This window comes from Temnothorax americanus, unplaced genomic scaffold (assembly GCF_048541705.1).
Source record: "Temnothorax americanus isolate GAGA-0224 unplaced genomic scaffold, ASM4854170v1 Scaffold11, whole genome shotgun sequence".
In the NCBI taxonomy this organism is placed as follows: Eukaryota; Metazoa; Arthropoda; class Insecta; order Hymenoptera; family Formicidae; genus Temnothorax; species Temnothorax americanus.
In genome coordinates, this window is record NW_027509242.1 from 1,193,536 (window position 1) to 1,213,583 (window position 20,048).

At 41.6% G+C, this 20,048-nt stretch overlaps 4 protein-coding genes across 12 annotated transcripts in view; 1 reads left to right on the forward strand and 3 right to left on the reverse strand.

Moving 5' to 3' along the window:
- The window catches only part of Cap (Cbl-associated protein), a 75,785-nt gene extending 75,610 nt beyond the window's left edge, over nt 1-175 (reverse strand). The window contains exon 1 of the mRNA XM_077423219.1: nt 44-175. The gene's annotated coding sequence lies outside the window, so the exon portion shown is untranslated. The remainder of the gene's footprint in view (nt 1-43) is intronic.
- Nucleotides 176-371: 196 nt separating this feature from the next.
- Nucleotides 372-4,006, forward strand: Faf2 (Fas-associated factor 2). The gene is made up of 8 exons (XM_077423015.1): nt 372-808; nt 900-980; nt 1,264-1,489; nt 1,751-1,937; nt 2,026-2,199; nt 2,309-2,404; nt 2,545-2,857; nt 3,049-4,006. The coding sequence occupies exons 1-8, from the start codon at nt 746-748 to the stop codon at nt 3,211-3,213; spliced, it is 1,305 nt and encodes a 434-aa protein (XP_077279141.1). The 5' UTR covers nt 372-745; the 3' UTR covers nt 3,214-4,006.
- Nucleotides 4,007-4,321: 315 nt separating this feature from the next.
- On the reverse strand, nt 4,322-6,036 carry LOC143906829 (serine/threonine-protein kinase RIO3). Its single transcript, XM_077423122.1, has 4 exons — nt 5,700-6,036; nt 5,259-5,443; nt 5,079-5,185; nt 4,322-4,993 (listed from the first exon to the last, which is right to left on the reverse strand). Exons 1-4 carry the CDS (start codon nt 5,798-5,800, stop codon nt 4,718-4,720), a joined length of 669 nt encoding a protein of 222 aa, XP_077279248.1. The 5' UTR covers nt 5,801-6,036; the 3' UTR covers nt 4,322-4,717.
- Nucleotides 6,037-6,431: 395 nt separating this feature from the next.
- On the reverse strand, nt 6,432-20,019 carry Mi-2 (chromodomain-helicase-DNA-binding protein Mi-2 homolog). 9 transcript variants are annotated; one of them, XM_077422724.1, is made up of 25 exons: nt 19,479-20,019; nt 16,847-16,938; nt 16,557-16,679; nt 16,144-16,437; nt 15,756-16,049; nt 15,422-15,673; nt 14,665-14,827; nt 14,373-14,558; nt 14,051-14,240; nt 13,586-13,959; nt 13,335-13,498; nt 13,022-13,247; nt 12,470-12,933; nt 11,924-12,377; nt 11,405-11,722; nt 10,948-11,256; nt 10,590-10,858; nt 10,327-10,418; nt 10,049-10,235; nt 9,665-9,934; nt 9,280-9,558; nt 8,962-9,209; nt 8,421-8,706; nt 8,010-8,319; nt 6,432-7,878 (listed from the first exon to the last, which is right to left on the reverse strand). In XM_077422724.1, the coding sequence occupies exons 1-25, from the start codon at nt 19,513-19,515 to the stop codon at nt 7,874-7,876; spliced, it is 5,886 nt and encodes a 1,961-aa protein (XP_077278850.1). In that variant the 5' UTR covers nt 19,516-20,019; the 3' UTR covers nt 6,432-7,873. The 9 variants fall into 9 exon arrangements, with proteins under 9 accessions (XP_077278850.1, XP_077278843.1, XP_077278861.1 ...); XM_077422717.1 differs by having other exon boundaries at nt 13,335-13,504; nt 19,479-20,017; XM_077422735.1 differs by having other exon boundaries at nt 13,335-13,504; nt 14,674-14,827; nt 19,479-20,016.
- Nucleotides 20,020-20,048: the final 29 nt, after the last annotated feature.

A 20,048-nucleotide genomic window follows, 5' to 3' on the forward strand; every position in this document is an offset into this window, starting at 1 on the left:
AACCGCACTGTAAAATACTAAAGGATGAAATTTAAACCAATACCTTGAGTCAGGTAACATTTTGTTATTTTTATATTATTACCCATTTCTCACTTCACTTTCATTCGCTATATACATATACGTGGCCTAACGCGATGAAAGCCGGACTCCATATCTTGTCAGGAAATTTTCGCGCGATCGCCGAAGCTAAAATGCTGGCGCGAAATGGCGTAACGGTGCAACGTCCAGTCGTCAAACGTCACTATCGAGTGACTTTTAAAGGCGCGTCCATACGAGGGTTTAGGGGGATTTCGATAAACACGATCCGCCAATCGCGAGGTGTGCCGAGAAGCGCCGATCGTTGGTTGTCGTATGTACGCGTGTGAAGACTCAATGAGAGACGAGCGTGAAATTATTGAAGTTGTAAATTGTAAATTGTGCCCGTGGAAAGCCATGACATCGGAAAACATCGTGCACGCCGGAGCGGAGAAATGAGGTGTACCACCGCCGCGGCGTCGTGACGTCTTCGAGGGACTTGGCGCTCGAGACTCGGGACTCGGGACTGGCTCGGGACAACGCGCGAGGTTAACTCCCGCCCGGGGTACACGCCGCCTTAAGCCAAATGGTTACGATCCCGCGTTATAACCTACGCCGCGTATGCGATTCCAACATCAGCTGACGAGCTCGACGTAACTGCGCGCACGACAGCCGGATTTTCCGAACGTTTCGCACCCAACGGATACCCACGGACGGGGGAAACGTCGCGATGGCAGACCTCGCCCTGGGGGAGCTCAGCGGCGATCAAACTGAGAAAGTACTGCAGTTTCAGGTACGCGGTTCTGCGTTCCTTATCTTAAGGTCACGCGCCTTACTCCGATATTCGTTATCGCGAATAACGATACGTAATGATTTACCTCCAGGATCTCACCGGCATCGAAGACCTATCGGTATGCAGAGACGTTTTGCAGAGGCACAACTGGAACCTGGAAGTGGCGGTTCAGGTACCATACGTTATCTCCCTTGTCTCTCGATCTGTTCTCGCGGCGTTTCACGCGATTCACTATATTTCGATAGAATTTCGTACATCAAACGTTATCCGAAACGAATAACCGAATAAAGTTGTATCCTTGCGACGAGCAGCGGCATATTTATTATTTTATTATTGATAATTTTTCAATATTGCTAACGGATGCCTTATGTTAAGCGTCGCGCGTCACGTACGAGCTCTGATTTACGTTATTCAAAATGCTTCTTGTGTGCAGGAGCTTACTTTGTGTGTTGTAGGAACAATTGAACTTGTACGAAGGCAGACCGTCCATGTACGCACAGGACTCGCGTGCCCGCCCGCCACTGGTTGTAGATGACAGTAGTTCCAGAATTTATTTCAGTTACCCAGGAAGCTCCGGTGGAGGCGGCGGTCTCTTGTCCTACATTTTTTCCATGTGTTACAATCTAGTGAGCGGTATCCTACAGCTACTTTTTGCAATATTTAAGAGAAATGTTAGACCTGGTGAGTATAGCGTATACAACGCAATAATGAACGTTACTTACGTTCATTCCGTTTACGAGTCAATTTCAATTTCTTAAGAATTAACAAATAGATTTATGTAGGATATTTCACTATTGTGCTCAAAATAAATGTTTAGAAGCAAATTTTTCTCTAAGCTACTTAGATTCAATTAAAACCTTGCAAGATAATCCTCGTCATCGTGTACGTGTAGATTTATAATTCGTGCACCGTAATTGAAGCAAATAAATAATATCTTCCAAGTGTCCGCCGATCCAGTGGAAGATGTAGTCAACTTTATTAGATCGTATGAGGAGCGTTACGGTAACACTCACCCAGTATTTTACCAAGGCTCCTACAGCCAAGCTCTTTCGGACGCGAAACAAGAATTGAGATTTCTGTTGGTATATCTGCATAAGGATGAGACTCAAGAAGTCGACCAATGGTGCAGGTAATCCTATGATTACTCGCAGTTACTTTTTTAATAGATAGCGTGTACATAAAGTATATAAATGTGATGAGAAATGTATCTTTTCCAGAGATACATTGTGCGATCCGGAAGTGATACGATATATAAATATTCATACTTTGTTCTGGGCATGTAACGTAAAGTCCGGAGAGGGTTACAAAGTCGCGGAAGCACTCAAATTGGGTTCGTATCCCTTTCTAGCGCTGATCGTGCTAAAGGACAATAGAATGACAATAGTCGGTCGGTACGTAAAGCTGATGTGTTTGCATATTTTAAATTTAAACATTTGTGTATTATTTCAATATTTACAATTTATTTAACTTGATACAAAAACTTGTTTTTCTATCTTACAGATTGGAAGGCGCACCGTCTTCCGCTGATTTAATGTCGCGATTGCAAACGATCATAGAACGTAATGAAATTAATCTGATCCAAGCACGTCGAGACAGGTAATTGGAATATTTCGTAAGATTTATGATCTGGAAATAAATCTGGCAATAATGCAAAACTTGTGTTACCTTTTGAAAATCTGCTGATATATAAAGATTGGGGAAATGTTATTTATCGCATCTTTTTATTGGTATTTTAGAGCGGAACGTAGCGCGGCGCAATCGCTTCGGCAACAACAGGATCGCGCTTACGAGGAGTCGTTGCGCGCGGATCAGGAGAAAGATCGCATAAGAGAAGAGGAACGAAGAGCACGCGAGGAGCAAGAGGCCCGAGAGAAGGAAGTGTTGAACGCTCAAGAGCTGGAGATACAACGTATACGTCTCGAGAAAGAACTGACTATTGGCAAAGTGCCACTCGAGCCGCAACCATCCAATCCCAATGCGTGTCACCTTCAAATTAAGCTTGGAGAAAGAACGATGAAAAGAAGATTTCTTATGACCGATACAGTAGAGGTATAATTGCGAATATAAACGATCGTAAACATGAATCAGAAATATTCTTAATTAAAATAATATGAACAATTTGCAGGTTTTTTTTTATTAGACATCCGTACATACATAATCGTAGCAATAATTTGTTATCGTTAACTTGGCGAAATAATGACATACAATGAAAATAGGCGTTATTTTGTTATCTTTTTCAGGACGTTTATCACTGGATATTCAGCCAACCAGATTCTCCAGCGAGTTTCGAGATAACAACGAGCTATCCCAGAAGAATCCTCTATCCTTGTAGAGACATCTTGACTCTATCGGATGCCGGTTTAACCCATAGAGAGGTCCTTCACGTTAACGATCTAGACGACTAATCGCAATCATTTCGATACGACATTCTTCAAGTTTTAGTATCATTCCACAGGAAAAATGATACTGTCATGTGAAAGACACTTGTCAAGAGACACAAGCTCATGCAGCTTATATACACAAACTGTAAACACACACACACATACACACACATGTATACATAATATATATATATATATATATTTGATACATTCTAGTACTTTATGTGAGGTATACTTTACTGGATGAAAAATATGATTGCACAAAATATACCGAAAGATATGAATCAAAAAAAAAGGGGAAAAAAGGTGTGTCTGTAAATGCAGCTTATTTAAATTAACAATCGGTACTTTGACCACCGCATTTATTGAAAAAAATGCATTTCATATAAGTAAAAGAAGAAATGATAGATAGGAATATGTATTAAAATTTTTTTGCGTAACAAAATGATCTCGTAAAAAAATTGTACAAACCATTTCTTTTATATCTCTCTTTCGACACTAACACTAAACTTGTGTCAATATTAAAAGAGCAATGATGTATGTTACGATTGAATTTCGACGCTTGGACAAATTTCATGCGTCTATGTGATTCATGCACACTCTTGTAAATTTGTTCCCTGTGTCATACGTTATACACAAAATTTGTCTAATATGTAATTAAATATATAAGGGGGGGAACAGAACATTATATATATATATATGTTTATTGTGCAATCAGTTCCTTATCAATAACAGGCGCATTCGTTCGATACTTCTGCGGTCCAGAATAAGTAATATCAAGAGAATGGTTAATAAATTCTATGAATTCCACATATATGTAAATTCCGATAGAAAAACTTTTGATTGCCGATTTTTATCAACCAATTTAGTATTATATCCAATAGTATTCACATATTTTGATTTAAAAATGTGTAACGCGCCTAGTTATACGTTCGATGTCTGGTACAAAAAGAGCATTGAATTTTATCGGTTATCAACCGGTATAGTCATATTTATTTCTAGACCAACAGCGACGTTGTCCGTTTCACAATTTTGCGCAATTGTTTCCTGTTGCATCCGATAAGTTCTTTTTCTTTTTATGCTGCCAATGCTGCTTATAAAGGATATAATATATTTCAGTTCTGACCAAATGTTCCCAGTTGCAAGATTTATTTTTTTAGAATTTTATATAATGTACATTTAACTGAATTATGTACAAATTCATCATTTAAGTACCCTGACGTATTTACAGTAAGTAGGCATAAATATGACGGTTGCAGGAGATTACGAGTACAGATATTCCGTACGCCGTTAGCGATATTTATCAGTATCCGATTGTGAGTCATCGATAAGTGGGGTCTATTATTATTAAAGTATGAAACTGACATTATATTACATAAAATAATTTTCTTTTAAATAATTTAAAATACCAATTGATTTATTATATAATATCACAACGTTTCAATAAAATTAGACACCAAGAGATACATATCGCGCGTTAACGAGGTACAGAATACTGTTTAGGAAGAAATCAAGTCAGGTAGACATCCTATTTCGAATGGGTTTTTGATTTTGGCGAGACTTTTGCCCTCTCCTTGGAGCATTGCGCGCGACTGTAAGCGCGCAAGGTGTTGTATACTTTGTTGTTCAGTTTGACATCAAAACCACCCGTGTCTCCCGTGTCGATTCCCGGTGGACATTTTAACAGTCGGCAAGCATTAATCCTGGAAGACATTAAGATGTCGTGCTTCGTAACAATCTGAGAATCTTTTCCCATCTTCTTGTAGCCGCAGCGTGGTATCGAGGCGTACTCTTTCTCTATGCTCTGAAAAAAACAATTGACGTATCTTTAACAAGCGAATGCCTAAAAGATATCTTACGAGTGACACGTATCATTGCGCAGCACTTACGACAAAACGATCGAAGTCTCTGTTACTGTCGTCCACGTTAGAATCCACGTTATCTTCATCCTTAGAATCGTACAAAGAGCTACGGTAATTGCTGTATGAGATGCTCACTGAAAAAAGGAGGAATAACTTTTAGACAATCGCATAACTTTAGACAAGGGATTGACGTATTTCTCTCGTCACCTTTCGAGTCGCGATTGAACTTCTCTTCTGTACGCTTCAACATCGTGTCGTACTCGCGATTAAATTGAGTTTGTAACAAATTTGCTATGACCTCGTCGTCGCCAGTGTCACTTGCATCGTACGTTTCTCCCACCGTTTTGTCCGCTTGAATTGCGTTGTCCTCGTCAAAATATTTCTTCAGCTCCCTGGCAATACATAAAACGAGACTTCAAATGGAGAAATTATACATGACAAAATAACGGTTTCAATTTCATGTTTTGACCACCAATTTGAAATGTTAAATGTTTCAAATGGTAATTCTCACGGCATAACGAAGTTTTCACGGTACGGTATTTAAGTTTAGCACAAGTTGAATGGAAAGCTGAGAATTTTGTGAGGTCTACTTACGGAGGAGCGTCCGATAAAGATAACTGGACTCTCGTCGCAGCAAGCAATATTTACCTCTCCTGCATGCTCGCGGCCAATTGTTCCGTCGTGATATCTAGTAGATTGACAGGACTCTCAAGGGGTTGTATTTTCGCCCACACTTTCGGAGTTGCCATTGCTGTGATCGACCGGAACGAAGTGAATTTGTACAGGCACGAATAACGTCAGCGTCGCCCGCACAGAAGTTGGACGAGATAAATATGAGATAAAAATAAAAGAGTTCCCAGTTCCAAGATACTCCCCCCCTTGTTTAAAACACCTTTCTTCTTCTTACGCGTGCCAGAGAATGTGACCTGGACAGGAACGAGGAACGTTCCTGCCTCGGTCCCCCCGCCCCGAGCACGTCGCGCGGATAAAACAGCATTACTTTCCCAACTTCTTTGGGGATTTGAATCTCGGCTTATATAAATTATAATCGTGAAATACATATCGACAACTCGTAAAGACGGTCAGCTCTGGATAAACGTCCGCGATTATCAAATATGGGCTGATAAGGTCTGCAGAAGGATGCGTATTTGTCGACCATCGATAACGTCAGTGCTACTTAAAACTCTCCCAATTTCTAAAAATTGTCTTGACACGTTGGAACCATATATTAAAAATAAAAATGCATCTCTATATTGATTTTACATCTATTAAAAATGTATTTCTATTTCTTCAAATTGCTATAATGGTATAATATATTGAATATTAATAAAACAATATTGTTACGCGTTGTATACTCAAAGATGAATAAATATACCCAAGTCTAATTATTATTAATTTATTCCAGTAGATCTAGTACATACACAAACAGTTTTTTTTTCTTTTTAATAATATTCCATTCACTCCATCCGCTTTTCCTCAAATCGCCTTTCAAATTTCATAGCTAAATTCTAAAATGATCTTGAAAATTTAGATATGCCAAAAGCAGTGATTTGGCGAGTTTGTTATCAAAACGGAAAATTAAATTGGTTCTGGTTATGAAACGGGATAGAAAAGACTGATCGATACGCGTACCACTTACTTAAAGATCGTCGGAATCTTGGTGCGATTGCATTAGTCCACTTTACAGTAATGCATGGGGCACGGATGTCTCACACAATTTACAAAAGTCTGATATACGTGAATTGTAATTACCGCGGATGGTTCTTTTTTATAAATACGATCATATGTACAGAGATATATCACCGATGTCATACGTGCATACATAGAGTAAAAGAACAGCTTCTTATATGTTTTCGAATGCCAAAATGCAATATCCCTTAATCTTAATACAAAAGAAAGAAGATGCGCTCTCTCTCTCAGTAGGAGTCTCATTAGGAGAAAAACTGGCTTATTCTTTCTTAAGTAATGAAAAAAAAAATGCATTAAAAATTAAGAGAAAGTAAAAGAATCTACCTTAGGCGACCCTCATTTTTCCTTTCTTGTCAAAAGCTTACGCGAGATATTTCTTCAATATACTAACGATTAAATCAGAAACGAGGGAATTATCAGGGAGGAAATCCGCATTATATCGGAATTCTACAACCCATGCATTACAAAAGTGCATCATGCAGTAAGAGTTTCTCAGCTACATTATCCGAATGTCAGTCTTGATGCGTAAAGTGATTGCCGTTGTTCACCGTGGCGAACGTATTCAATTCGAAATGAACCGCAGGCCTTAAAGTATCGTGGATGTTCTAAAAGTTTACCGCTCGCGCGTAACCTATTATCGCAAATTTCATGAATAAATTACAAGTGACAGATTATTTGAATCGGAGCACCTTAAGTGTGACGACATGGAGAAATTTGACATTATAAACTAAAAAGGTCTTAAATAGACTTAAGTAAATAATGTACTTGTTTTACTGCGTGCAATACATTAAGAGCTAAAAGGATGTAAATCAAATCCTTAAAAAAAAAAACTTAAGAAAATAATCCTATGTGTCGTTTCCTATCGAAGAACGCATGTATAAATACAGAGAATGTGAAATCTTGAATCTAGATGCCGAATGTACACGTAACAAATACACAGAAGTAATGTAATTCGATTTTTTAAATATTACGTTTTCATCTGGAAATCTCTTTATATCCTTTTTCTAGAAAAATTCAGCTAAAAACTGCAATTTACGAAAAATAATGTTACAGCGCAAACGATTCTCGTGAGACAGTTCAATTTGCGCTACTTTGAGTTCTTGTTTGAGCCACTGTGTTCCAACACTTAACATTCAGGCTGTAAAAAAAAACACAACAATATCCCGTTACACGAAGACTGTATCAAAGATTACAATAGAATAATTAACGATACTATTATACAGACTGTGATTATTACCTTTTCTCTATCATTATTGTTTTAACACGAACCTGTAAAACCTTGCGGTGGTTGTCCCGGAACCGAGTATTGTGGTCTAAAATTCCCGAAATTAACAGCGCCCGCGAAACTAGCTGGCAATTGTCCTCCGGAGAAACCGGCCGGGAACTGCTGGGCCAATAACGCAGCCTGTCCAGTCTGAGAACTTGTACCACCGGGTGCCGTGGCTGCTAGACGACTCAATATTGACCTCTCCGACATCTGGAGTCTCTGAGCGACTGGTGGGATGCGAGCAAGAGTTGCTGGCAATCGACTCACGTCTGATTTCATATCAGACAACAACTCTTCCAATTGATTTAACACCTATAAAACGGAAAATATATATACATTTAGATCCGACGTCCTCGCGTCGATGATTGGGAGGAATTTATTTACATATAATATATGGATTTAATTGAATCAACCTTATGTAACACCGCATTCGCCGGTTTATTTCCAGCAAGACTCTCCTTGCTAAGATGCTGATGAGATTCGGCGAGACATTCAACCTCGGCGAATCGCGCATTAAGACTCATGGCAGGATGATTTGGATCCTGGGTGAGATTCAAGTAGGCAGCCCGTCTTAACTGTTCTTCGATCACCAAAGCTTGTTCCAAGAGCTTAAAACGTCTTGCCAAGAATTTATTCTTTATCTCCAAAAAGTTGCCTTTTCCCATATCCATCTTGAATGGTTCGTTGATAATTGCGAAACTGTAATAAGCATGGATAATTTAGTGTCAGTAGAAAGAAAAAGTTTGTGAATCATGATCGTTAGCTTCACATTATGACCTTGAAATTGCAACTAGAGCTTTTATTCTGTAATCTCGAGTTACAGGGATATTTAATATCTTGCGTCTAAACACACCGATATTTGCTGTAGTAAAGAGATATTAAGCACTCGCGTGTGCAGTTCCAAGGTAATAATGTTACTATCAAGAACTAGTTGATAAGGAAAGCTTCCACTACCGAATATCATTTTGGATGTCTTGCCAGCGTCCATAACCATGCGTGACAATACCAGCCAAGAGCCAATAATCGTGTCTGCGATGCCAAATATCATATTCGCGGCCCGGTACTGCAGCCTTTTCTTCATTCAGCCAAAGCGTATGCAACTCCGTGAAACCACCATCGGCTATGTTAAACATGAATTTGCGTTTTGGCTTCATCACTTCTGGATCAGAGTCCTTGACATCCTTTTCTTTGTTATCCTTTTCCTAGAATTAAAAAGCGGTGTAAATTAAGCTGACAAAACGCATTCTTGTACAATTTTATAGAAGTACGTACGTCTCGCTTCTCCGCTTCTTCTTCGTCATCTTTAACGATAACAACATCTTCTTCCGGTTCAGCTCTCTTATTCTCGCTATTCTCCACTTTATCATCATGCTTCGCTACAGCTTTCTCGTCCTTCGTATCGGATTTGTCCTTCTCCTTGTCTGCGGTTTCCATTTCAACGTCTTTCTCTTCCTTTTTAAAGTCCTCCTTCTCCTTGTCTTTCTCGGAACTCACTTCCTCGTCCTCTTTAGAACTCTTTGGATCTTCCTTTGAATCTTTCGCATCGCCAGTCTAAGATAATTATTTAATGGTATGTTTATGAGAAATGATAATTAAAAATTCGCATTTTCGCGTTAAATAAATGAATACTTTTATAATAGAACTATTCAATACCAACCTCTTTATCCTTTGATTCGTCCTTACTGTCTTTAACTTCAGATGAATCAGAATTCGCTTTATTAGTCTCGTTGTTCGTAGAGGTAGAAGTCGGAGTTGGCGTGGCAGCAGGACTAGGGCTAGGAGCATTTGAAGTAGCTGGGGTAGCACTAGTGCTACTAGTGCCAGTTGCTGCATCTCCAACTCCCTCTCCAACCTTGACGGGTTCTACTGGTTTGCGTATCATTTCCGGCATTGAATAATAGCCGTTGATGTGTTCAAATTCCTGTACCTGTGATACCATGCGTATTTTGTATTTTTTTCAACCATTTTTTGTCGTTTATAACATCGGAATATTCGAAATAAACAGATAGTAACTCAACATATATTTTAATGTAACCATTACCTTTTTCCTAATCAAGGACATGACGCCGATTCTAGTTAATACGTGCTGTCGACTGAGACCTTCTCTTGGGACACCATCCGCGAATGTTTCCGCATTATCGGCGCCTGGTTCGCAGAGGTGTCGCATGAAGAGGGAGACGTAGGCTTTGAAATTCTTTTCGGACTTGCCACGCAGATCGCGCACCAACCTAAATAGTTAAATAAAAGAAACGCGTAAATACATAATATAAAAAAGCAGCGATATATATATGGCAATAATAATTTTGTAAGATGACTTACCATTGAGAGTTAAAAGCGTCTTGAGGTGGCATTCCATAACGCATAATTGCGTTGAGGAATGCTTTCCGCTGTCTGGCATTAAAACCTAGTACCTGTAAAAATGTAAGTATAAGTATGCAAAAGTAGTTGATAGATACATACAATTCTTGTTTTGAATAAAAATTATTTTGCTGTAGTACTTCACTGGATTTTAATTATTTTCAAGTTTAGTATTTGAAAATTTACACAAATAAAATTCATGTACGTATCACATAAATACCAACCTCAATATTTCCATTTACTCTGGCAAGTAGAGGTGGCAGAGGTCTATCTTTTTCATCGCGTCTCTCCAGTCTTCGTCTGCTTCTGCGAGACAACAAGTCCCCATCACCTTTTTCATCGAAATCATCGTCCTCCTTGTCATCGTCACTGGGCGCGCTAAAATCGCTATTATAATCCGACAGATTCTCCTGCCACGGCTGATCATCTCTTGCGCCTTGGTCGCCGGTTACACCTCCATCCGTGTAATTAACTTGTTTTCGTACTCGTTTGCCTATGATTAATTAAATATGCATGAAAATACGTGTATGATCTAATATATTAATAGAATTTCGAACATAATACTTTAACATGTGAACAAACCTTTTCCAAGCGTTCTAGCGATATCTTCCTGTTGTTGCTCGTAATGATGTCTAAGCAACTTGATCCAATACGCCGGATCTGTATTTTCCGCTTCTTGTTTAATTATCTCTGTATCTGCTTCTTCCTCTGTTTCACCTTCCTTTGTTACGTATGAAGCAACCTTGAAGGAACTTAAGTACTCGTTAGCCCAGTTTTCCTTCTGCTCAATACCCTCCTTACTTCGGTCCAATAATTCGGCGACAGCTTTGTCGTCGTAATGTATAGCTTCGTCTTCCTTGCCCTCTTCTTCCTTGAACAATTCCTCCGTACCTGAAAATAAATTTCCCGCATTAAATTTATCGTAATTATACTAAGATAAATAATTGTTAAAAAAAAATTATTTAGCAGTAATAATTTCAATAATTAGACTGTTTCACTAATAGCTCATTGATTAATAGCATTAATCTATAAAACTTACCAAAACGTAAAATATCATCAAGCTCTTGTTTACTGAAGTTGGCGCCCTTGCCACCCATGCCTGGTCGCACAACCAAATGAGTGAGCATCATTTTACGCTTAGCTACTTGCGTTACTCTTTCTTCCACAGAATTACGGGTGACGAATCGGTAGATCATAACTTTGTTGGCCTGACCTATCCTATGAGCTCTGCTGAACGCTTGAATGTCGTTGTGTGGATTCCAATCGGAATCGTAAATAATCACAGTATCTGCCGTTGCTAAGTTAATACCTAAACCACCAGCACGCGTAGAAAGCAAGAAGACGAATTGTTGTGCACCTGTATAAATAAATTTTTAGTTAAAAAAATAGACCATCTTTTTCTTTTCTGTATTTTATTATAATTACACATAATAGAATCAAGAATAAAAATCTAGTTTATTTTTTAAATTCTCGTTTACATTTAAAAATAGGAAGAACATATAATCTTACTAAATAAAAATAATCAATATGTCTATGGTTTAATCCTAAAAACACTTACCAGGAGCGTTAAATCTATCGATAGCTTCTTGACGCTGCGCACCCGTTATATTGCCGTCTATTCTTTCATATTTGTATCCCTCACCCTCCAAATAATCTTCGAGGATATCTAACATCTTGGTCATTTGAGAAAATATGAGAACTCGATGTCCGTCGTCTCGCAGTTTCTTGAGCATTTTACTCAACAGAACCAATTTGCCTGCTGCTTTAATTAAAGCTGATGTCTCATAACTTCCGTTTGGTCCAGTCGGTGCTTCTTGCGACGCAGCGGGGAACAAGTACGGGTGATTGCAGCATTTCTTGAGATCCATCATTATATTTAACAACGACACTTGCTGACCACCTCCTTTCGGATTGAGAGCTTCAAAGTTCCTCGTTAATATGTATTTGTAATATTTCTTCTGCATTGGCGATAATTCGACACGTACAATAAATTCAGACTTGCTAGGCATGTTCTGCAAAGAAATATGTTCGTTATAACACCAATGCGCTGATTAAAAAGCACAATTATATTTGAAGACATAAATATAATCTTCTAATTACCAACCTTCAATACATCAGCTTTTAATCTCCTCAACATATGCGGACCAAGCATTTCGTGCAGCTTCTTAACTTGCTCTTCCTTTGAAATATCCGCAAATTCATTTTGGAACGCTGCCAGATCGTTGAATTTGTCGCGACATAAGAAATTCAACAAGTGGAACAGTTCCTCCAAATTATTTTGTAATGGAGTACCAGTTAGCAAAAGTTTGTATGCAATATTGTAAGAAGCTAGTAATCTAAAGAATTTCGATTGATTAGACTTCAATCTGTGAGCTTCGTCCACGACTAAAACGGCCCAATCAATAGAGCCTAAACATGCCGAATCTATCGAGATAAGTTCATAACTTGTAAGTAAGACATTAAACTTAATCGAGGACGATCGGATTTTAGAGGCGCGTCCGCTACGCACGGCACCTTCTTCGAATGACAATTCGTTTTCACGAATCACAATACGGCTATCTTTGTCACCTGAATAAAAACAGAATATTTTACATTAATATATATTTTTTTAATGTATATTGAAAATTTTCATTAAAAAAGAAGCTGAGATACTAACCCACATAAGTAACACAATAAAAGTCAGGTGCCCAAGTCTCGAATTCACGTTCCCAATTGATGATGGTAGACAGGGGAACAGAGACCAAAAAGGGCCCTTTGCAATGGCCTTCTTTGTACAAAGAATATAAGAATGTTATAGTCTGAATGGTCTTTCCCAGACCCATCTCGTCGGCTAAAATCGTATCTATGCCTTGGCCCCATGAATATCTCAACCAATTTAAACCCTATAAATTAAAAGATTGTAGAAATGTAATGAGAATATAGAAATCTGAATGTAGAAAATAGAATTTTAACATACTCGAAACACTTACCTCCAACTGATAATGATGCAATTGCATTCCGGTCTGATCCAAATACTCCGGCTGTCTCTCATATTTCTTTTTGAGATCCGTCGTAGGTTTATCCGGCGGCGGCGTGTATCGTTTCGGAGTTCTCTCCTCGTCGTCAATCAACTCGCGTGTTTTCGATTTCTTGCCTTTACCTGAATTGCATTTAATTTCTTTTACAAGAGGCACAAGGTACCTTGAGTAAATAGCGAAACTGAATCGACCATCTCTCTCACCTTTTTTCCCTTTACGCGACGTACTAACATCACAACAGTTCGCGGCTCTGAGATCTAGGTAATATTCTATTGCCTGTTTCAAACCAGGGATATCCTCGTGTTCGTCTTCCCAAGTTGCCTGATCGTAACCGAGTTCTCTCCACTTCACGAGATACGTGGCCCTGCCATCTCTTTGCAATCGATGATTAATCACCCTGTGAACCACCAGCCACTCCGGACGCACACCATAACGATAGAAACGTTCCTCCAAATTATAATCGTCTCTGTTGGTGGCACCGTCTTGCTCTTTCAAACGTTTCACACGAGAATCGCTTTCATCCAATGGTTCCTCCAACTTTGGTGGTTCATCCATATCATACTTACGATAATAATTCCTGTAATCACACAAAAATCATATACCATGTACAATACACATATACGTATAAAACTATGCGAGTAATATCATATTGCTGAAAAGATTTCTACCTGTACATAAGAGGATGAAAAACGTCAAGTTGCAGTTCTGTTATCCAATCGCAATGCCAGTAAGACATATCTGCCCACTTAACAAAGAATTCACGCATTTTCCTCTGCTTAGGTGCAGCCTTGCTCGTGGAAGGTTCCTCCGATGGAGTATCTGAGCACTCTTTCCATCTCCAGGTTAATATCTTTGCCACTAAAAAAGAAATTTAATTTCTAAGACAAACTACATATTTACGTGCATTCTTAGATGTTGTATCTGTTTAATACCACATAATAAACAAATGCAAACAATATAAAATTACTGGATATCGTATTGATGACATACCTCTTCCTCTTAATGGTGGGCAAGAGCATCTAGGACACTTCCAATCGCCATCAGGAATCTCCGATAGAGGAGGATTTAGACAATGCGTGTGATACGCGCTTGTGCAACTGTCGCAGCACAGTAATTCTCCGCCATCCTTGCACACTCTACAGAATTCCATATGTTCATCGTCATCTTCCGCTGCGCCTGACAACACAAATATAATTATAGTTATCGCTCGCTGAACGATAAGCGGAGACTCGTTTTAGAGAGGAATAAGGAGAATCAGGTTGGTCTGGGAGGATATGGGTACCTGCAATACCTTCTCCTTCGCAATGAGCACAACTCCATTTTCCTTCGGGTGTTTCCTCCATTTCGGGCTCTAAGCATACTAAATGGTATGCTCTGGGACATGTGTCGCACAATATAATCTCGCCGCCTTGTTGACATACTTCACAGTAATCCTGGTGGTCAGTCTATAGAAAGCAAACCAAAAAAGAATCGGAAAATAATTATTCCATTTTGATCAAGGTAGAACAATTTACACGATGATGAAAGGTATACCAATGAAATTGAAATATGATAATTAACATCTCGAGCATATTTAAAGCACGTTGCATAAAATAATTATGCAGCTTTAAACATTGTAGAAAGAAGAAACTTTTATAATTATTTTAAGGCAGAGTCAGACAACTTAGCATATGCGTTCTTAAAGTTCTCAAAATATTCACTTTTATGTACGTAATATTTTTACCGCCAACCCTTATATTTTGCGCGTATCAGAAACGCGTTATGTTCTTTCTTAATTAAATCTAAAAATTTAGCCCATTTATATCATCAACCACGTGCCAACGAGTCCTATGTTGAAAAGATTGACATATATTCAAATGGGAACTATAAAAAGGATTGTAGCTGTGATATTAACAAGCATAATGATTAGACATGCGTCGACTAGCAAATTATAAATAAATTTCCAAGCTTTTAGTACGAGAATAATTATGTGGCAGTCCATGATCGCAAGCACGTTTAAAACAACAATGAACGCATAAGCAGATGCTGCTTAACTCTACCTGGAGACCTTCCTCTCCATCCGGGAACTTGGAAGTTGTTTTCGTCTTCTTCTTTTTCTTGGTTTTGTTGCCGATTTTGGTTTTCGCCTTTCTGCGAACCGGCGGCTCGGCTGGAGGTTCTACCCCACTCTCTTCTACGTTGCCTTTGTTACCCTCAGCACCAGGAGTTTCCTCCGCGTCAGCCAACATTTGCTCGAACTCCATATCTGAGTCCGCCGCAGAACCAGCAGCACTACCTTCCGCTTCCTCGTCCTAAATAATTTAATTTAGTCAATTTGAATAAAAGTCGAGTCCGTGCAAAAATTGATTCAAATGGGAAAAACGTTGCACATACCGAACTGCCTCTTTTACGTTTTCCAAGCTTAATCTTAAGCGTTGGTACTTTCGACGCCTTTTTTCCCTTCTTCGCTCTTGAACCTCGCGATTTTCTCTTTCTGTCGCTGTCCTCGTCGTCTTCCTCCTCGTCTTCGGCTTCTTGTATAGCACCACTTCGATTTGTTCTAGCATTTCTACCGTCATCGTCTACATTCGTGGACGAAACATCCGCGTCTGGCTGCGTATGTGGATTTAATTCGGAGAAATCGCGCCACTTGGCCGCCACCAACATCATAAGTTTTGACATTGGAACCTAACATTTAAAAACAGAAATTATTTAAGAAAATTAATCAATAAACCATCGCATTACGTTGCAACCGATATAAATTCACATAAAAAGTACATACTTTTGGATTTTCTTTCGCCAAAAGCGGTCTGACGTGTTGTTGAAATAGCTTGTACGTCGTTAAGTTCTGGAAATCAGCGTCGGAATATTCAATTTGTACGTCCGTTAAGCCAAACGTATTGCACACTTCTTCAATCGTGGGCATGCCTGTCGTAGGTTCCTGGCTCTGAGTGGTCGGTGTATTATGGCTGGAGGATTTTCTAGACGACGATTTTCGGCTCTTTCTGTTGACCGCGTAGTCGCTATCCTCGCCAGCCGCGTCACCCGCTTCACCGCCACCACCGAAATCACTCTCCTGAAATTTCACGTAAAATGTTAAGTCGCACAAACGTACAATCCCAACTGAATTATACGAAGGCACCGATATAGTTTGCGTAACGAGCAAAGATACGCTACGCAGGGGCGTTTTCTTACATCCCCAGAATCAGATTTTTTCTTTTTCTTCTTTTTCTTCCCCTTTTTATCTTCGCTACGTGCTTTCCGCTTCTTTCCCTTCTTCTTCTTTCGCTCTTCTGGCTCGTAATCGTCATCTTCTTCCTACAAAGAATAATTCATATTTTGAACTTTTGAAGACCAAGCAGTAAAATATTTCAGATCGCTATCGAGATTTTGTCACAAAAATAAGAGATGGCAACACAGACAACACTCGTGGATATAAATTATAAGCAACGTTATCAAACAACGCTACGGAATACGTAACTTACTAGTCTTTGAGATTCCTCCGCATCAGATGACCCATCTACTTGCTGGCCAACAGTCGATATCTGCCCTCCAGTCTCTTCCATGTCATCCTCTCCTAAAAAAAAACACGTTTACTTTTAAACTCGTCATCGCAAAATCTCTCTTCGTCTTAATAATATCGCTATTTCGTATCGTAGCTGTACAAAGAAACATCTCGTAAAGATAAAAGGAGTCCGTTAATCTGGTTTCTCTTCTAAGAACAGCAATGAAAATAGAATTGAGTAATAACTTCAATTTTTATTTTTCTAATTTCATCAATTTTGCAAAATTTCCTTCCTCACGAACACAATTCTTCTTTATACACATCCTATACTTTCTATACCTTACAAATAACGATCCAAACTCTTCGACCTATCCGTAAGAGCTTATCAGTTAATGAAATAACAATCTAAGAAACGACGCAAACAATACCGTGGCGAAACTCGATTAACGTCGACTCGACTTGTACTCCAATTTATCACCAAAAGAATCGTCGACTCGCGAAGGCACGCGACAACGGCCGGCCGAATCAATCGCGCTTCGCGGCGTATCCTTTAATAACGTATACACGGAAAGGTATATCTCGACTTCTCGACGCGAAGGTGAGAGCGAGAGGCGAACGGCGCGATCCACGATCGGCAGCGGTCAGCGGCGACGGCGACGGGGCGGCACCGGAAAGGGCTCGCTTTCTCGCGAGCGCGAAGGACGAATTTCGAACTTAATCAACGTTCCGCGAGTGCCTCATCGCGATTGTACATCCGCCATTTTCTTTAATAGGGCCATACGTACGCTACGTACATTTGACATACGAGCGCGCGTACGCCGAGCGCGCGCGCGCGCGCGCGCTCACGCACACACGCGCCACGTGCGCACGTGTATGCGTGCGCGCGCGCGCGCGCGAACGTATATGCATTTACGCCACGCGCGATTTACGCGCGCGGGCGCGCGCACGAATTTTCACCGGCGCGTACAAGTTACGATTCCGCCGAAGGACGAGTGGGGATATCTAGGATCGCGAAATCCGTTCACTCGCGGGCGCGAGCCTCCGTGTCCGCTTCCGTCGGCCGTCGGCGGGTCGCGGTGGAGGTTGGCGGAGGTTAGACGCCGGCTCTGGGTCGCGCGCGCGTGTGCGTGTCCACCTGCGTGCCCCGCGTACCCGACGCGCACAACGACGCCGCGTTACGTACGTACGCGAAACGCGGATCCATAACTCGGGCTTTTCTTTTTTCCTTCTTTCGCGCGGACGCGCGTTGTAACATGGCGCAAATGCAATTATGCCTACACGTCGATCCGTTCACCGCGGCCGCGACCGGGGAGAGACGTCGAACGTCGAACTCTCTTCTTCCACGCGAACGCGACGCCGTCCCGTCTCCCCCACCCCCTCCGTCGAACCTTGTTTCTCTCGCGAGGATTTACGGAGATCGGACGGAGATAGGCGCGAAAGAGTCGGCCGTCGGCCGTCGGTCATTACCGCGAGGTAACGCGGGCCGCCCGTGCAACCATGTTAGATTCGCAAATCGACGACCATGGCTGCGTTCGATTTTTTTGCAACTCCCAATGTTCCGTGACTCATCTATGAATATTATAATTACGATTGCACAAGCGCGCCCGCGCGCGCACGACGACGCGCGATTAAAGCGTGGAAATCGAGCGACGGGCCGAAAGAAAGGCAGACCGAAATAAACGTTCGACCGGGGCTAAAGATGTAATTTAGTGCCGTATTGTTAACCCTTTTTTTTTATTTCGAAGAACTTTCCGAACCGGTGCACCCTAGTGCGATAAGTTGAAGTGAGACAAGTATATTTTGTTGCACATTACACGAGTTCTTCGAAAAAGAACGGAGCAATTAATTGAGAGATGCGTCCTCCCCCCTTTTTTCCCCCATCCCAGCAAAATTGCAATTCCTAATTCTTTCTTCGACGAAAGAGGAATGCGCTGACGAAAGTAAACACGAGAGCGATTTGATCGACGTAAATACACAGAGAGAAAGAGACGGAACGCGAACCATGTGCACGCTCTCCTCTCGATGTCACTTTTCCCACCGTTCGTAGAGGGCAACCTAACTCTCTGCGTCGCTGCCTGACACGCGTACCCTGTGCTACGTAACCCACGGAGTAGGTCGAAGGCACCTATTCCTCCTCGCCCGAGGGCTTAAAAATAAAAAAAAAAAAGAAATTGACACGCGCGGCAGAAAGACTCCCGGCCATTTCCATCAACGCAGGTTAATTTTAATCTCGCAATCTTAACTTTAATCCAATGGTTGGAAGATAAAAAAGCAAGGCAAGGTGATCTACCGGCGCTGGTCGCCGAGCGCGTTCAACAGTCGGCGAAGGTTAGGAAAGGCTCCCCGGGAAACCGGCGACCGGCGTGGCGTCGTCGTAGTAGTAGTAGTAGTCTTCGGCAGCGGCGACACGACTGACGCGAACCGCCGCGGGCCGCGATTCGCGATTGACACGGCAGCCATTGATGGATCAAAAAGCGCGCGTCCCGCGTTGCAATGCACACCGGATAACTCGGGCGATTGCCCCGATGCCCCGGTGCCCTTGTCTCTTTCTCTCTCTGCCTCTCTCTCTCTCTCTTTCTCCTTCCCTCTCGCTCTTTCTCTCGCGCACTCACCTGCGTAATTCTCGTCCACCTCCTCGTCCGACGCCATTCTCCAGCGGGTCCGCTTCTCGGCGCCGAGGACGATGACAGCGAGACACGATCGCGACACAACGGCGACGACGAGAGGACGCCTCGCGCGCGGTGCTCGCGTTCCCGCGACGGCGACCAGCGACGCGCTTGTCCTCCTCTTTACTCCTCCTCCTGGTCTCCCTTCGCTTCACCTGTTTCTCACGATCGCGCGGAAACGCCGCGGAAGTTCGACGTCGACAACCGTCGCGGCGACGACGGCGACGCTCTCTCGCTCCGTGCGGCCTGGCCTCTCGTCGGACGTCGGACGTCGCGTGCCGTCACTGCCGTCGCTCTCGTGTGTGGCTCCGGTGGCTCGTGGTCCGCTCGGCATATACCTTCGCGCACTCGTACATACACCATACACGTACGTGTACGACGTACGACTACACAAGTACACAACGACGAACGCTACCTCGCCGCCGCTACGCTACCGTTTCGCCACCGTCGCGCGATTCGTCCTTTCCCCTCGTCCCGCTGCCGGTCCCCACGTCCCGCCGTTCACGAAGTCGAAGG

Excerpts from the sequence above, each read along its gene's own strand:
- Faf2 (XM_077423015.1), top strand. The coding sequence starts at position 746 with ATGGCAGACCTCGCCCTGGGGGAGCTCAGCGGCGATCAAACTGAGAAA. Across the intron at positions 1,938-2,025 it reads GAAGTCGACCAATGGTGCAG|AGATACATTGTGCGATCCGG; the intron begins GTAATCCTATGA and ends TATCTTTTCCAG. Across the intron at positions 2,858-3,048 it reads TTATGACCGATACAGTAGAG|GACGTTTATCACTGGATATT; the intron begins GTATAATTGCGA and ends TATCTTTTTCAG.
- LOC143906829 (XM_077423122.1), bottom strand. The coding sequence starts at position 5,800 with ATGGCAACTCCGAAAGTGTGGGCGAAAATACAACCCCTTGAGAGTCCT. Across the intron at positions 5,444-5,699 it reads GCCGCGAGCATGCAGGAGAG|GGAGCTGAAGAAATATTTTG; the intron begins GTAAATATTGCT and ends ATGTATTGCCAG. Across the intron at positions 4,994-5,078 it reads GAGACTTCGATCGTTTTGTC|AGCATAGAGAAAGAGTACGC; the intron begins GTAAGTGCTGCG and ends TGTTTTTTTCAG.
- Mi-2 (XM_077422717.1), bottom strand. The coding sequence starts at position 19,515 with ATGGCGTCGGACGAGGAGGTGGACGAGAATTACGCAG. Across the intron at positions 14,241-14,372 it reads CCCACCATTAAGAGGAAGAG|TGGCAAAGATATTAACCTGG; the intron begins GTATGTCATCAA and ends TTTCTTTTTTAG. Across the intron at positions 13,960-14,050 it reads TTTCATCCTCTTATGTACAG|GAATTATTATCGTAAGTATG; the intron begins GTAGAAATCTTT and ends GTGTGATTACAG.